The sequence below is a fragment of the Nelumbo lutea genome, chromosome 3 (genome assembly GCF_056320005.1).
Source record: "Nelumbo lutea isolate HS-2025 chromosome 3, American lotus-T2T, whole genome shotgun sequence".
In the NCBI taxonomy this organism is placed as follows: Eukaryota; Viridiplantae; Streptophyta; class Magnoliopsida; order Proteales; family Nelumbonaceae; genus Nelumbo; species Nelumbo lutea.
This window is the reverse complement of record NC_142686.1, coordinates 27,236,418-27,253,927: the sequence shown is the minus strand read 5'-3', so window position 1 is coordinate 27,253,927 and position 17,510 is coordinate 27,236,418. Positions and strand designations below refer to the sequence as shown.

Here is a 17,510-nt window from a genome sequence, read left to right as displayed (position 1 = left end):
GGAAAGCTTGGTCCGAATTGGGAAGTCCCTTACCAAAAAGCCTAAGGGCTATAGTGCCGAGTTGATAAAAGATTTTGGCACCTCATGGGACCTAGTCGCCTCTTCAGCATGGGCAAGATCAAGGATAAGGAGAGTGGACCTTAAGTCACTCCCAGAAGCTTAAGGGCTAAGGTGCCGAGTTGATAAAAGACCTTGGCACCACATACAAGCTTAGGTACAGATAGGTCAGGTATATATACCCTACAATGTCTACCCCCACCCCAGCATTCAATAACAATTGATGCCTATTTGATTTCGGGAGTAACCTCAAGTTTGGGAGTGATCTATACTTAGAAGAATTTTTTTCCCTATATGGTTTAGCTCACAAGTTCGTAGAAATCTACACTTAGAAAATTTTGTGCACAAGGAGTTTTTATAAGAAGAGTTGTATTTCATTAATAAGATGCTTCGGGTGCATAGTACAAAAAAAGAGAAAGATTACAACTATTTAGTCGAGCTCGGAGGCTTGGCTCATCAAGTATTTACAAAGGGGGGGGGGGTCCAAGAAAAGAGGCAACAGTAAGTTTGGGGCTCCTCATCCCCAGTAGAAGCATCAACGGGTGGATCTGTCTCCATGCGGTCCTCGGCGGCATTAGCATCATCAAGAAGGTCGTCGCTGCTCTCCTCCTCGGAATTGGGGTCCTTTGTAGCTTCGACGGCCATCTCCTTCATGGCTTTAAGTGTCATGATGGCGCTAAGGTCGAGGTGGGGAAATTCACGCTGGTTCAACCACCTGCTGAGCTTAAAATCCTTGTGGTAGCCCGCTGTCCCGACCTCAACCATATTCTTGCGGTACTCCACCGAAGACTTATACTCTTCCACAGCCGTGGCCTTAGCATCCTCTATGGCCTGAAGCAGAATTTCAGTCACAAATGCCTCGAGGTTCTCGTTCTCTCTCTTCAGGACCACCTCGCGCTCCTTAAATTGCTTCTTCTTCGCTTCGAGCTCCTCCTTCTCCGTTATCAGCAGAGTCAATAGCTCCTTAGCTCGAGCATCTTTTTTTAGTTGATTGATCTCGCAACAAGCTAAGTTGAGCTCAGAGTGGGCATTTCGATAGGACTCCTCAACTTCAAGAGCTTACTTCAAGTTTAGCTCGGACTGACAAGCCAAAGCAAGGATAGAAGAGTTCACCTGCCAAAAGAAGAGAACAAGCATAAGTATGAAGAAAAATCTAATATGAAACAAACTAAAGACTAAATATGTACCACCATGCAGCGGTGGTCTCGGTGTGAAGGCGAGCCTTCTTAGAGGCCCTCTTCTTCTTCTTCTTCCCCTTTTGCATGCTCCCGAAGATCTCATCGGTAGGGATGTTGTCATGACAACTGCAACAAGTGACGAACCAAGTTAGATATGACACCGAAGTAAAACGAACAAGAAAGAGGTTTAACAATTAGTGACTTACCAGGAGGGCTCAGACTGGTCTGCTCGAGCTGCTCCCTCGGTCATGAAGTTTATGAACTTTAGGTCGAGCTTTGCCCAAGATCGGATCTCTTCCCTTGTCTTCAAGTCTAGTTTGGCACCAGACGGGAAAGGCCACCCCTCGGTGTTACAGACCACAAAGTAGCATATCTTCCAATCCGAGACCTTGTTAGGGAGCTCGTGCAACAGCTTGTACCCGGGACGAGGAGACATATAGTAACTTCGCCTGTGCTCAGGTAGAACACAGGATGAGTTATTTTTTATGGAAAGGATTGAAGAGAAGATGTCGAGGTCTAGAGGTTGGTTGTAATCGTGGAAAAGGGCAATGGTACCTACGATGTTACAGATGGAATTCGGATGTAGCTGGTCTAGGGCAATGTCGAAGAACTTGATGATTTCGACTATGAAAGAATGGAGTGGAAGACGCAGCCCGGCTACGAGCTACTCCTCAAAGACCACGATCTCGTCATAACCGTGATCTCAAGGAAAGTTCCCTAAGGGAATGCTATAAACAAGATCATTGGGAAGTCAGCCTGTCCACCATCATTGTGGACGGACCAAAGTTGTCCGGTAGGCGACCTAGTTATGAGGTGGAGGCGAACTTGCCAGAGGCTTCTCGGTCTCACCGAGGTGAATCTATCTCGGACGGATTAGATTCCACATCCCATGCCGAAGTGCCTACCTTGGCATGATGAGGCTCCGCGGTCTACGCCGAGGTCCCCACCTCGGCCCCAACAGACTCGCCACTCCCACCTAAAAGACTATCTAAGCTAAGACTAGACATATTAATAAAAAAGGCAATGGAACCGAAAGCAAAGGGAGATGAATTCACCAAATGAAGACCAAAAAGAGCAAGATGACCTCGGAGCCAGGAATAGCCAACACCATGCTGAGAGACTTGAACGTGAGCTCAAGGACTTTAGATTCACGATTTTGAAGTGGAGAAAATGGGCCCTTCGACCCCTATTTATAACCTCTATATCTGGGAGTCAACGATTGTGATCTATACGATCCGATGGCTCCCATGGAATCCGACTGCATGCTAGCCGAGGGTGAAATCGGTTGAGCGTGTTCTTTGACGTCCGCGGAGTTTATAAACAGTGTGATGTCTGCGCATAGCTGAGACGCGATCTGGGTCGCTTCCTGGTTGAGCCAAATGGTTGAACAGGTCCGACCAATGGTCCACCCTCCATATCACCTAGACTTCGTGCCAAATCCACCTGGGCTCGTCATGAACTCCCCACATCGGGTCAGGACCCTCGGTACGAGGAGTGGGGGGCAATTAATGGAGGGTGATTTGGCACGACCTATTAAGTAGAGGGCACATGGATGTGATCTGCCCGAAGGATGGCAACTTAGCGAAAAGAGCCAATTCAGCAAAAGTTAGAGCTTTGGTATTTGGTCACCTTGGTACAAAACCACCTCGACATAGTGTCACCTCGGTGTAAAGGCATCTCAGCACCTAATCCAGCTTGAGGCTCAAGACTCGGAATGACACGTCATGAACTCCAGAAGTTGCCTAATGAACTCCAAACCTCACGGGATCACATCGCATAACGGCAGGCCTTATCCTCTCCCTGCCCGGATCAGGCAGAGATGACAAACCTCCTTAACTGATATGTTACTCCTTGACTAAAGTGGAAACGGATCTCATCTACTCAGGTTGAAGATCTTGGGACCATTTCATAAGACCCACAGTGGCTCAGCTATATAAGGGCAACAACCCCTCCAATGCCCAGGTATATGTGATTGTTTACATTTAAGCTCTTTAGCATCCAAAATTTTAGCTCGCAATAGCAACATATTATTGACTTAAGCATCGGAGCGACCTCCCCTAGTCTTCCACCTCGATCTCTCTGATCTCAGTTTCATAGATTGATCCAACTCACCACGCGAAGCACGTCCAAACAACTAGGGCTGTTCACGGGTCGGGTTGGGTTGGTTTACTAGGGTTTTCCCAACTGACTTGACCTGGTCAGGTTACCTGAGGTGGAAACCAAAACCGACCCACTGATAGGCAAACTGACCTGGTCAGTTTGGGTCAGTTTTGGTTTTTCTTCTGTACAAAAAGGACAGAGAAGCCTAGAACTATAAGGAAATTTATTTGACCATCATTTCAGCCATCTGAATTCAATTCAGAGTCCAAGATAAATCTTCATGTAAATCTGAATTAGTTGTTGTTTAAGAGTCCAAGATAAATCAGAATTCAATTCAGGTAAAGAATAAAATCAATAAAGTCTTCATGTAAAAACAAGTGTCAAGTAAGACAAAAGTTATCAATAAAATAGAAAGTCAAACTGTTTTATAGAAAGAAGGCTGAAATATTTATATTTCAAGAAACTTTCTAAATTCTAATATAAGTAAAAAAAGACACCTAATTCTAATTGTAATTGCCTAATTAGTTGCCTATTTGGTGTAAAAGACTATAGAAACTAGGATAGATAAAATTTAGTTAAGTAGGAACTAGAACTCTAAAAGACTAGTTAAGTAGGAACTAGCTAGAAGACTAATTGGTTCGATTTGGTTCGGGTCGGTTTATGAATTTGCCCAACCCAAAACCAACTGGTGCTGATGAAAACCCGACCAACTTAAATTGGATTTGTCCAAATTGATCGATTTAATCGAGTTGGGCCTTCTTATAAATAACCCTACAAACAACCTTCGAGTTAGAAACTTTCAGATCGCGCGTCAACTTTGTTTCCCACAAAATCAAATACCATTAGAAAATGAATTCCGGATACTTTTCATCAAACAGTAAGCTAAGCTCCTTTCAATGTTTTGACTTATAAACATCTTTTTAATAGAGTCCTTATTAAATCATCACTATGACAAAGGTAGAATGGGCCCAGCAATCAGGGACACCGACCAATCAGTGAAAGACCCTGAAATCAGAATCTTTGTAAAAGGCTATAATCATTTGATATATGCTTTCTAGTGAAGTACCCATCAAATGTTAGCCCATACCAACTCCCGTTACATTATTGTATAAAATATACTACAAAGCTAAACACATGCTAAGCCACATGCCAATTGATTCAGATATTTTTACATGGAAAAGATCCTAAAGTTTTGTCCAATGGGGGCCCAAAATCATGTGTCAATGAGGCCCGAAAAGGGTTGATGTGTCACATAATGTCACAACACAATATATAAACATTCCTCATGCACATGTGTTGCATATTATCCTTAATGATAAAAGGAAGATGTCGCTCTGTAAACACTACAACTCCACATTCCTTTGCAGGTGGATGGATATCTTGGGTTATAAGAAAATGGCTTTAGCAATAAATTACTAAAAAAACAATAAATTTAAATAAAAAATGGAGTGGGCTTTGGGCCCATCCGAAGCTCACCAAATGTATGAGTATGAATAAGGGATTGCCACCTGCACATGAAGAAAAAGTGAACTAGCACATGAGCTCATCTTCCCCTGTGTAAGAAGACCAGCAAGGAAGCTGCAGCCAGACGAATGTTGTTCCATTTCAACTACTCCCTTTGCTTTAACATTAACATGTTTCACGTTTTCTTCTTGGACCAACAGAATATTTGTGTAAGGGGACCGACTATTTGAATCGATTCCTTCGAACGTGAAAATAGTCGTTTGCGTTTTAATCATGAAAAAGCTCTTATTGGTGGCTGTTAGATGTAGATGTAGTAGAGAAGCAGAAGAGAGGAAGAGATAAATCAACCAAAATTTATCTTTGCACACGGATTACCTTTAACTTTTAGGCTGTGTTTGGTTTGAAATAAAAGGTAGGAAAACTTATACAAACCTTGTACAGGTTTTTCTACCTTTCCTTACAAATCAAAGACATCCTCATGATATCGTAGGAAGATGGTGCTTACGAGCTTGGATTGGATCTGCAACCTATAAAACCAACATGGGCTTTCCGAACGTCCAAACCACTGCTCAAATATAAAACTACTTTCTTCAGAATACCCAGTGCTCAACCATCACATCACAGTCAATTAATACAACATACCCCAAATGCAGAAGCCCTCCCACTCACAAATGGATTCTAAAACAAGCTTCATTGGAATGCCAATTAGGAACCTGTTTGGCCTGGAACTGGGAGGGCTTCAGTTTAATTTGCTTGAGAGTTGCTTTAATTTCACGGATCCACTTTAAGGAAGAAACCAAGCCAATTTTCTAGTTGAGTGATGGCATACTTGGACTTTCTGGGCTTTTCAGTTTTCACTAAACTTAGCTTCTAGCAGTCTATGTGAGGCTCATCTTACAACGCCATAAACCGCTGTGTGAAGGGTCATGTTTAGCCTTAGATTTGATTTGGTTCAACCTGAACAAACACAATGTGGCTCAAACTTAAACCAATCCATCCCATGTAATACATCTATAGTCAAGGTACAAATATTTCAACAATGTCACTGGGTCAGGTTCAGCACCTCTTCACGTCAACCTGAACCGACCCAAAACCTGATTTAAGGCCAACCCGATTGGCCTTAAACCCATGACCAACACTGGATTGACAAAAATATCCCCATGTAATACATCATTTTCGGTGATGGTTGGTTGATGAAGATGCCATTTTGCCGAGAGGAGTAGCACTATTATGGGCCTCCTTAGTGGTGGATTAATTACTCTGTAATTGAGATGGTTATTTGGTATCCCTCGAAATATGGAGGCATACACGTGCACGTTGCCCTGTCCCCGCCTCTTATAGTCTTATTCTGAGAAGGGACCTGTTATTAATAAAATTTTCCCAACAGGTTACTGAGCCGCATATGGGGAACTTTTCCTTTCTAATTGATACAAGATATTCCTAATGTACAATTATAATGATTTGTTAGGACAGTGTTGAGCGTTTATTGATAACAGATCTGAAATTCTGAACCCCCTTTATCAACATGTGTGAATTTTTGCATATAACACAATGGATGATATACTTAGATTTACTTTTTTTTTTTTATTTAATTTCAAGAATTGAATCAAATCATTTCTTGGAAAGGTATTACTACTATTACCCTTCAAAAGTGGCCACATGTCTTAACTCTTAATATTCAATAGATTCAAAAACCAATACGTATTGTATAATAGGCACCAATACTAATCAATATTAAACATTGCATATGAATCCATTAATTAATGTGGTCATGTAATCACATAAAGTAAATAGATATAGATATGGTTGTGGGAAGATGGGTTCATAGAGAGCGAGCCACATACATAATTTATTAATCACTATCTAGTTTGATTTGGTCCCCCCACCCTCTTTCTGCCCCAGCTTCATTATTCTTGCCGACCATTACCATTAGATGGAATTCCCAAACAACCCCTAAGACCTAGGTCACATCTGCATTTTACTTTCTTCTCCAGGGTCCACACTTCAATCCATTTATATTAAATGGGAGTAGAGAATCAGAGAATCAACACTCACTTTCCCATGGGGCAGCCAAATAAGACCAAAATTGGCTGATAGTAAAGTGGGTACTAACTTGATCGACCACATCAGACTAATTTGAGATCGATGCAACCACAACTCCCAAGAGAAAGAGTACAAATCCCTCTCTCAGCAAAGCCTTTGTATGTACCCAGCCTCAACTCTCTATCCTACTTTCTTATATCTAACAATTAACAAGCACGGGCATGAATTAAAATATCCAAGTACAAATAAATATTTGCAATCCGAACCACGGAGTATGTTTTCTTTATTTGTAGTTAAGCTAGGGATGTTTGTTTATTTTATTCAGAAAATGCTATATTAAGCTAGGAATATAATCAAGTTAGATGACCCCATGTATTTTTTTTTTAATTTATAGATCCAATTATTTAAATTAATGAAAGAGATTATAGAACACTTGTTTGGGTCCCAAAATTGCCCCTACTCCCAGTTCAATTCAAAGAAAGAAAAAGTATAGAAAAAAATTCATAGTAAATACGAAAAACAGGGCATATATTGTAAGGTGGGTCATATAGTTAATCCAAATTGTGGGTATTAAAAAAAGTGGGCTAGAAAGGCTAGAAGCTAATCAACCCTCTACATGCTATAAACGTTTCCCATACGGAGAATAAACCTCTTTAAACAAAATCACCCATTTCTACCACCTTGAGTGTCGGTGAAGCTGATAAAAGGAAAGACAGAAAAACCATGAGCACTGGTGTCAAGGTTTTACTTTACATGGGTTACTAAGAATTGATGTGCCCCATTCAAATTTGTGACAATTATTGATACTAAAACCTAATTTTAATCACAATTCTTATGTGAATTACTACTCCCATGTACCAAAGCTGAACACCTTAACATCTCTCTGATCAATTCAACCCCATGGTGATGATGATGTTTTTGATAGATTTTATTTCATTTCTTAAGCTAAAACTATATTCAGCTAATTTTTTTTTTATTCTTTCTTTGATCAAGGATTTCCATTAGTTTTCTATTTCAGGATATTTTCTGTTAGATCCAATTAATATACACATAGCCAAGAGACAATCATGTTACCATTGCACCAAACGAATCAATAATATTGGTTTCTATGTTTGCGATTTATTCCAAACTTGCCAATGCCTCATTGAAAAGGTGTTTGTTGAGGGAGATTTTCTTTTTGTTTTTTATGGTTTTTTTTTTTTTTGCAATTTCTTTAAACATGACCAGACTTTAGAAAATGGCAATTATATTCCCTAATACCTGCAACTGATTTGCATATCAGCTTCTCTATTGGTCATTGACAAATGGGTTTATGCTACTAAAAACATTTATATGTACACACATACCATTAAAATAAGAACAAGATGAAGGGAGAAAAATAAAAGAAAGTGAAAATATTTAAAAGGGGTGGTGAATATGGTGATTGGGTCACATCCCTTATTTATTAATGTGACACAAATTAATTCCCAAAAGTACTTTATTGAAAAGACAAAGTCTCTGATGTGGTTGTGGCGTAGGCGCCTAGTTTATTATAATAAGTATTTGATGTGCCCAAATCAACTCCCTCTAGAAACAGCATCGATAAGTTCTTCTTATGCTTTCGACTTTTAAGTACTTTTCGTGCAAATCAAAATTCAACCTGGAGATCTCTGCTCTGGCTCAGAGCTTAGACTTCGGGATCAAATCTCGCTGCCAACATCCACTGGGGTTAAGGGGATGGGAAGACACCCCATTCTGTAGCTCCACCAACCGGGGAGAAAAAAAATCAACCTGGAGAAGAAAAATTTTGTAGCAAAAAAGGTAATGAAGCAAAATCACTTTACACCAAAGAAAAAATTTTCCTCACGCTATACGATTTGATCATGTAATCGCGGGGGTTTCTTTAAAGTAAAATGGCCAAAATACCCCTGTACAGTTGGACAATTATTGTAAAAGTTTGCTGACTTGGTAATCGTGCTTGTTTGTCATTTTTATAGAAAATTGGGAGTGTTTATGTAAAATGAAGCAATCTAATCTAACTTCACACTACCATAAATATGAGAAGATAAGAACAAAACCTCCACCCAAACGGAAAGTAGAAACCACCACTGTCGCTTCTTCGCATGCCCGCTCGTCGAAACCGTTGAAAAGGCCGGTTCTGACTGTTACTTAACGCCACACTCACGTTCCTCTCCAGTCTCCACCCAACATCTCTCTCTCTCTCTCTCTCTCTCTCTTGTTCGTTTGCTCGCTTGCTCGCTTAAATTCTATTTTAACATTTCGAACGCCAGATCTTTCTCCAATCCATCTCTGCTATCTCCCTCTTTTGTCTCGGTACCGTGCTTGTGAAGAGAGGTCATGGAGTCGGAGAGCCAGTTCTCCGGTGACGATTCCAGCAGCAACCTCGGTGCAAGTACTGTCAGGAAATCGGCCATCGTAAAACAGACAATTGAACTCATCCAGTCCGAGGATACAGAATCCAAAATTCAAGCGGCCAGAGAAATACGACGTCTCACCAAGACGTCTCAGAGGTACCGACGGCAGTTTTCTGGCGCAATTGAACCCCTTCTTTCCATGCTAAAATCTGACTCCCTCGAATGTAAAGAAGCTTCTCTTCTCGCCCTACTCAATCTCGCCGTCAAAGATGAGAGGTACATTGTTATTTCGTTATTTTTGTCTTGTTTTCATCTTTGCAATCGTGTGGTTGTTCTGTTTAAATTATGGATTGAATTTATTGGAATTCTAAGTATTTGTCAGTAATTCCATTAGTTTGAATTGTTTAAATCGAAAAACTGATCCTTTTTGGTTAAGTAATGAGATTCCATGCCTCCAAAGTGACTGTTCTTTGGTTCCGGTGCTACGCTTCGTTTTAACCTTTCCCCTTTTTCTTTTTCTCTTATTCTTTCTCTTTCCCCTGAATTTATCTTGTCGAATTGATTTCTTTAACTTTCGAGGCTTATCTTATAGTATGGAACAAAAAGTTAAGGATTTCTGGGATTTGCTAATTTCTTGAATTGGGTTATTCTAATCATGTCTGTTTGTTTAGAAGAAGCAAGTGGGAAGGAAGTAGGGAGTTATAAGAAATGTGTATAATTATGCAATTTGAATTATATGTGAAGGCAATTGTTTCTTCATCTTATTGCCATTTTTGGCTTAGCTATTGTATCCTTTTGCTCTTTCTCTGTTCTTTGGGGAGTGGTGCAGCGAAGCCCATACTCATACTCATAATTTTAGGAAATCCATGAAGCTTCCCTTTTATTCATGAGAACAAATGGTATTTCTAGCTAATTGTGTTATTAGTGCACTTCTATAAACCGCCAACTGAAGGTGATAACTCTTCCTATATGTGAATCCAAGTCCCTTCCAAGGGAAATAGAAAGCTGTGTCGTACTTATCTGTGTCTAGCCTTCAACATATCCATAAATCAGATAAGACCTCATTATTGTATTTTCCTGCAGACGAGGAGGCTATTATAGTATGAAGGGACTGCAAAGTCATCTTTCTTTAAAGGTGATTGATTTAAGTTGTGGAATCGGTTCATCATATTAATTTGGCAAGAACATTGGCTGCATAGCTTACATTCTAAGTTCAGTTGGCACCAATTTATGTGTACCAAGTTCTTGTGGTCAACACACAACCACTAATATTCAGAGACCATTTCAAGAAAAGAAACGGAAAGGAAATACTAAGATTGCTTATTTTTTCTCTCTACTATAGATGAGTAGGCAGTTGGTCTTTTATTTATATTTAGTTGGAATGGTGTACCTTAAGAAAAAGGTATAAATATGTGTTTGGATGACCTTAAGAGTTAAGGTTTGCTATCATCATCAAAGTGGTCCAGTGGTCCATGTTCATTAATCAAAAGCTACTTTGCTCAAAAGTTGAAAACGGTTTTGTGTTGCTTAAGTCAACGTTGTTTTCATGAATATGATGTAAAGATGTTCTAAGAGTTGTAATTTGCTTGACTCTGATATGGACCGTGATCAGATTTTAGGCTTAATATCAAGGAGGGCTTAGAGCAGTGGATCTCCTGTAGTTTTGGTTCTCTCTAATTCCATTCCTGTTTGCGTTCTTGTCATTTTAGCTACATTTTCTCCTCTGTCCATTTCATATTTCTTCTTGATGTCTGTTTCCTTTCTGGTAAAGCATATGTCTAACCTGGGTAATAAATTAGTTGACGAAACAATCTGCATAAGAGGACTATTCCATCATGTCTTCAGGGAAATATGCTTTTTTACAGTATCACTCCTCATAATATTCAATTATCAGAAAGTTCCTTATATACATATGTTTAGGAAATGTTTTGGAATGACTTTGGTGAGAATTCTTAGGTCAATCTTAATTAATGCATTTTTAATCAAATGTAAAATAAAAAATAATCAGTCTCAAAATTTCCTAGGGTATCATTTTTTGTTTCATTCTCAAGTCCAATTGTTTTTCTGTTGCATGCAACCAATGTAACAATTACAATTCACATACTGCTATTGGGCTATAATGATTAAGGCAAAATGAGAATCTTTGTTTATATGCTAACCATTTATTTTGAGCTCCATCTGTTATCGTTGGCTGCATAAGAAAGCAATGGCCCAATGAACTCTTCCTCTTTTATGAACTGGAGTCTAAATAGTTTTAAAAAGTCCTGTTAGCATGGTCAAATACTTGTATCTTTCCTAAATTGGTTTAACATAGTGCAAACCTTTAGCAAGAAATTCACAATTTCTTATGACAGAAAATCTTCCATTAGGGTGGAGAAAGGTTTATGGATTAGAATGGATGGTTAGAATATCAGTAATAAAGTTTCCATGCAGAACTTTACTAATTTTTCCATATGATTATTTTTGGAAGGGGTGAATATGATACTTGGTTAATGCCTTATCCTACCAACAGATATTTATTTGTTCAGTAGCCCACCCAAACACACAATTTCCTGTTTAGATGGTTTAGGTTAAGGCTGCAGGTTGAAGCTGGAAGAACCATACATCAATTAATAGATTATCATTTATTGGTTCTTTGAAATATAGATTGGATTGCTATTGTTTAAGGGTTCTTTACTAATTTTTCCATATGATTATTTTTGGAAGGGGTGAATATGATACTTGGTTAATGCCTTATCCTACCAACAGATGTTTATTTGTTCAGTAGCCCACCCAAACACACAATTTCCTGTTTAGATGGTTTAGGTTAAGGCTGCAGGTTGAAGCTGGAAGAACCATACATCAATTAATAGATTATCATTTATTGGTTCTTTGAAATATAGATTGGATTGCTATTGTTTAAGGGTTCTTTGCTCCTTTTAATGTGTTAGATGATATTCTTTTTCAGTACAGTGGTAGCCTTTGTCTCATTGGAACACAATCATATCTTCCTTGACGTTTCTCTCTACCCAATGCGATTTTCTTCTTTATATTACAGGAATAAGATCAAGATTGTAGATGCTGGTGCCCTTGAACCACTAGTCCTTCTTCTTCAGTCAAACAATTCAAGTTTACGGGAGTATGCCACTGCATCTTTGCTCACCCTCTCTGCGTCTGCCATCAACAAGCCAATAATAAGTTGTTCTGGCGTCATTCCTCTCCTAGTTGAAATCCTTAGAGATGCAGGCCAACAAGCCAAGATTGATGCATTGATGGCCATTTACAATCTCTCCACTCACCCAGGGAATCTCAGCATTATTCTTTCAGCAAAGGTCATCCCTCCTCTTGTTAACTTGCTTAAGAACTGCAAGAAATCTTCAAAAATAGCTGAGAAGTGCAGTGCACTTTTAGAGTCTTTGATGGGTTTTGATGAAGGGAGAACTGCATTGACATCTGAAGAAGGTGGAGTGCTTGCAGTTGTTGAAGTTCTCGAGAATGGATCTGTCCAAAGCCGAGAACATGCAGTTGGTGCTCTTCTGACAATGTGTGAGAGTGACAGATGCAGATATAGGGAGCCAATTCTTAGTGAAGGCGTCATCCCTGGTCTCCTTGAACTCACTGTTCAGGGAACACCAAAGTCTAAGTCAAAAGCACATACCCTGTTGCAGTTACTGAGAGAGTCCCCTTACAGGAGATCTGAACTTCAACCTGACACACTAGAGAATATTGTTTGCAATATCGTCTCTCAGATTGATGGTGAAGATTTAAGTGGGAAAGCGAAGAAGATGCTGGCAGAAATGGTGCAAGTTAGCATGGAACAGAGCTTGAGACATTTACAGCAGAGGGCGTTCGTGTGTACCCCCTCTGATCTGCCTGTAGCTAATTGTACCTCCAAAGTTTCATCAAAATGATTGTTTTTGTTGTCACCTGTGTGGTTTTTCTAGAGTGGAAAATATTTTTTTTTCCATAGTGAAGAAATAAGATAGCAAATATGCCAGTCCAGGCCATGGTGGTATCTAGTGACTGGTAATTGTCAATATATAGGGATTACCTGGGTATTTTCTTCTTTTGTAAAACAATAGCTGTTGTATTAAATGTTTTACAAATGGTAAAAGGTCTACTGTTTACTCTTTTGAATTCTATCACTACTTTGTCCTCTTCATGATCCCAAACATCCAGCCAATGAGCTAATTTTGTTCAACATTATTGATCCAGTTCGTTGCTTTACATCAAAGCCATGGTCACTTAGAGGCAGAGCAGTTATCCTCTCATATGGAGAAGGTTCTTTACATGCACATTGTATCATCAAGCAACCGGGGAACACAACAGTTTAGATGTCAACCTGATATGATAAGCGTTAAGGTATCTTTGCCCCAAGGAGAATGAACACTAATACCATCAGTATCTTCTTTTCACAGTTGAGATTTCATGTTAATGTGGGTTCTGATGGAAAATGACTTGGATATGAGAATGCCACTCTGGAGCAGTAGCCATGAAAGATCACTTTATTTGGATACTTGGAACCTTTGTTGCTCAAGTACCTACAGTTTGTTTGATTTCTATACTTTTTCTATTTTCTTCAGGGAGTTTAATTTTTATTACTGAGGAAAGAGTATCGCATGTACAACTGTGACCAAGTACAATGAGATGTTGTACAGCACTATGGTTGTAATGTCACCAGTATCATAGAATTATCAGCAATGCTCAAAAATAACTTGAAAATCTAGAGTGAAGAGAAAGAGACATCTCTGAAGAGAGCTTTATAACTGCCATCCAAGACCAAAGAATGCCAATTATCTTGTTTTTTAGGGCATCTACCGAGCCAGTCTTGTCTTTGAATATCTTACCTCTGCAATCTTCTCATTCCATTATCACCCAAATGATTGCAGCCAGTGTGGAAGACCATAATAATCTGCCTCTTTTTCTCAATCCAGACTAGTGCCAGCACCATACCATAAGAATCTGAATAAGAGTCTCTGGGGAGCTCCAAGTAAGGTGAAATACCTTAAAGATATAATGTCATAATCCAAGTCATGATGATAGGTCAAGGTGATCCATTTTGTTAGGCCTTTTTCTGGGTTTGGTTCTGCATATAGCTTCGCAAGCTGAGCTTGGTAGGGTTACATATGTTGCAAGAAATGTCAACTAAAGTTCACAATGGTCTTGACTCTTCACCAACTTCTTGTGCATATTCTAGCACCCAATGATCCCAATCCCATTAAAATCTTGTTTCTGGTTAATATAGTTATATGCTCATTCTATTCAAACAAAAACTTTTAGGCTCCATTTGGGAAGAATGCAAATAAAGTACAAATATAAATATGTAGAGTGCAGTCTGGTCCATGCAAATGCAAAGTTTGTTTAGTTTTGCATTGATAAATTTATTTTCTTGCCAAACGATTTTTAGTTGTAATGGGTGCAAACATGAATCCAGAGGTCGAAATTTAATTTCTTTTGTTTGTCTGAGAGGAGTGAAATGGGAGGTAAAATGATGTTGTCCCTAATTTATATGGGAGAAGATGAAAAGAGGAAGTTGGTGGTTTTGAACAAGTAAAATTGCTTTGGTCCACACTTCGAAGGAGAGAGAAAAAAATGTAGGTAGGCGAAAGGTGGTACAAAATCCACAGAAGTTTCTGGGATGTAAATTCTGCACTGCTGATGAATGCAAATGAAACAAAAAATAGTACAAGTTTTGTCATAGACATGGGGAAAATCAATAGGAAAATAATATTTTCCTAATTTCAAGTGCAACGTTTAACATATTGACATCTATGCATACCAAACGTCACCTCTTCTTTCTGAAAAAGAAACAGAGGAAAAAATATGAAAACCAGTTGAATCAACCAACAAAGAAACAAAAGAGCCAAAAGTCTCCGGTGCAAACTAGAAACATGTGAAACCCTTTAAATCCATACCTGATCTCTCTGTATGAATCATAGAGTTTTTTGGGGGGTTTATCTGAGTGCAGAAAATGGATTTTATTTACTGTTTAGTAAAGACTCCATTTATCATCAATATCTTCTGCCGCTGTTAATTAATGATTCACAAAACTCGAGTCAATATGAACTGGAGCTACCCGATGCAAAGCAGTTTTTTTCTTTTTTTTTTTTATTTTGGGTAATAAACGTAACTTGTAATAAGAGCCCAATGGATATTCTAATGGTTAATACATGCAACTCATAATGTCTCAGCTAAAATCAAGGAGTGTAGCTCAGTCCAACAAAATAAGTGGCTGAGGTCAATTAGATTAGTTATGTTCTTCAATATGTACAAGCATCAAGTTTCATGAATAATTTCTGAAATCTGGAACTATATCCTGGATTTGTGATATTGATCATCATCTGTAGGTTGTGATCTGGGCTTTTGCCACGTATTGGATATTTGAAAGCTCAAAACTCACCATAGGCATAGGATTTGATTGGGTCTCCACCAAAAATAAGCATCAATTCTTGATTTTCCACCTTCCGGTTTATGCATTGAAGTTCAATAAAACTTTTCTCCACCCATCAAACATTGGTAGCAACCACACATAGTTGAGAATTTTGGTCACTCTTAAAAGAGGATAATGACTGATACATATGCCAATAATGACACAGACTTGCTAATCACTATTGACACCTTCAATCTGCTAAACTTTTAAGATCCTTAATCCAATTTACTACAATGGTCACCCTTGAGTCAATGATGACACAGAGTCCTCTTAGAACTGCTTCAACCACCAAGCAGAATGTGGGTCTCTCTTAAGCTGTGTTTGAAATTCCTTAGCCTGTATTTATTTGCACTGCAACTTGAACCAGATACAAATGTTGCACTCAGTTTAGTTTTGCATTTGTTTATTTGTAACTATGATTTGCACTTCTTCCTGATACAAATTTTTTTTGTTGTCTCATTTGCACCGATTGGAAGTGCAATTTTTTTTTCACAAAAACTGATGCCAACTTTGCGCCACTTCTCTCCTACATCAACTTTCTCTCATATAAAGTGAGATAACATCATGATGCTTCTTATCTCATCCTAGATGAATAGCCCTCTTCCTACCTTCATTCTCTTTCAAATCGGTTGATGGTATACATAATTTTACTTGCCACTAAGGAATAAAGATAAAGCCAAATCTGAACCGATTATACAAGTAGAAATGAAATTTACACTGCCAACAAACTGAGCTTTAAGAACTTTGCCTAATTTTCTATTTCTCTCTTATTTTCTGTTAAATGAAACATAAGAATATATGTGAAAATATGGAGGTGAAAGAGATGATAGAGAAAGATGGCTGAATGTGTGGTGGTTAAGTGAAAAGAGAAGAATACGAATCTTTCAAAGGCTCTAGAATATTAAAGTGACTAATCTATTCAAAAGAAGATAACGGGATGATGGAGAATCCAATGACACTGTCGTGTCCAAACTCAACCAGTGGTAATGAATTTATGTCTCCAGGAAGTGAAAGAAGGGATATTACATAAATGATGCTTATCCACCTTCGGACAGGTGATTTCAGTAGGTAAAGAGTTTGACTTGAGACAAGGGAACAAATTCATATATGAAGCAGCGTTGTCAGGCCCAGATTGGCTCTGATGGTCCAAGTGGTGATCCACTGAGAAAAAATAGTGAATTGGGTGGTCGGACAACTTCCCTTCCAATAAGTTATGGGGAGTAAGAAATTCAGACCAATTAGCCACTATTGGCTTATCTAAATCAGTCAATGGTAAAGTCAAAGTAAGAATTTACAAGGCAGCAGAAAATTGAGGTTACCCTGGGCCTAGGCCCAAATTAAGCCCTAGAAAGTAAAGACTAAAAACCATTAAGCTTTGTTTTATTGAGTATGATTTCAAAAAGAAAAAATAAGCTTTCATTGGTTTGGAGAGGACACAGACTGGTCCAAACTTGATTAGTCTTCGGAATAGTTTGACTCTATCTTATTTTTAATCTAGAACAATAGGTAGACTCTCTAGCTAGCTCATAAATGTCTATCCAATAGAGATGCAACTTAGGCGGGCTTGGGTTGGGATTTTGTCAAATTTTGGATAGACCCGGCCCAGAAATCTGGAAGTAGTAATAAAACCCTGTTCTGAAGTCTGAAGGACCTCATTTTGCATTGCCTATGACCAGGCCTACTGTGCATTGCCTCACCACGCAATGCAGTAGAAGAGGAATCAATGGAATCTACCACCAAATTGTGGACGCCAATTCAAGAGGAGCAAATTTGTTTTGAATTTCTTGCAGAGGAAATGAAGCAGCCATTGGAAGTAATGACTTGCACCTTCAACATCTTTTGGATGAAATATTACAAGGTTGTAAAGTTTTAGTTAACATTTATTTTTTCATGGCAGGATTGTAA

The 17,510-nt window shown here is 38.8% G+C and overlaps 1 protein-coding gene across 1 annotated transcript; it reads left to right on the top strand.

The window, feature by feature from the left end:
* Positions 1-8,902: 8,902 nt before the first annotated feature.
* LOC148863823 (uncharacterized) lies at positions 8,903-13,320 on the top strand. The gene is made up of 2 exons (XM_088974872.1): positions 8,903-9,472; positions 12,234-13,320. Exons 1-2 carry the CDS (start codon positions 9,180-9,182, stop codon positions 13,084-13,086), a joined length of 1,146 nt encoding a protein of 381 aa, XP_088830998.1. The 5' UTR covers positions 8,903-9,179; the 3' UTR covers positions 13,087-13,320.
* Positions 13,321-17,510: the final 4,190 nt, after the last annotated feature.

What these genes read in the sequence shown, in the direction of transcription:
- LOC148863823 (XM_088974872.1), top strand. Translation starts at nt 9,180, where the DNA reads ATGGAGTCGGAGAGCCAGTTCTCCGGTGACGATTCCAGCAGCAACCTC. An exon ending in CTCGCCGTCAAAGATGAGAG is followed by an intron (nt 9,473 to 12,233) that starts GTACATTGTTAT and finishes TTTATATTACAG; the next exon opens with GAATAAGATCAAGATTGTAG.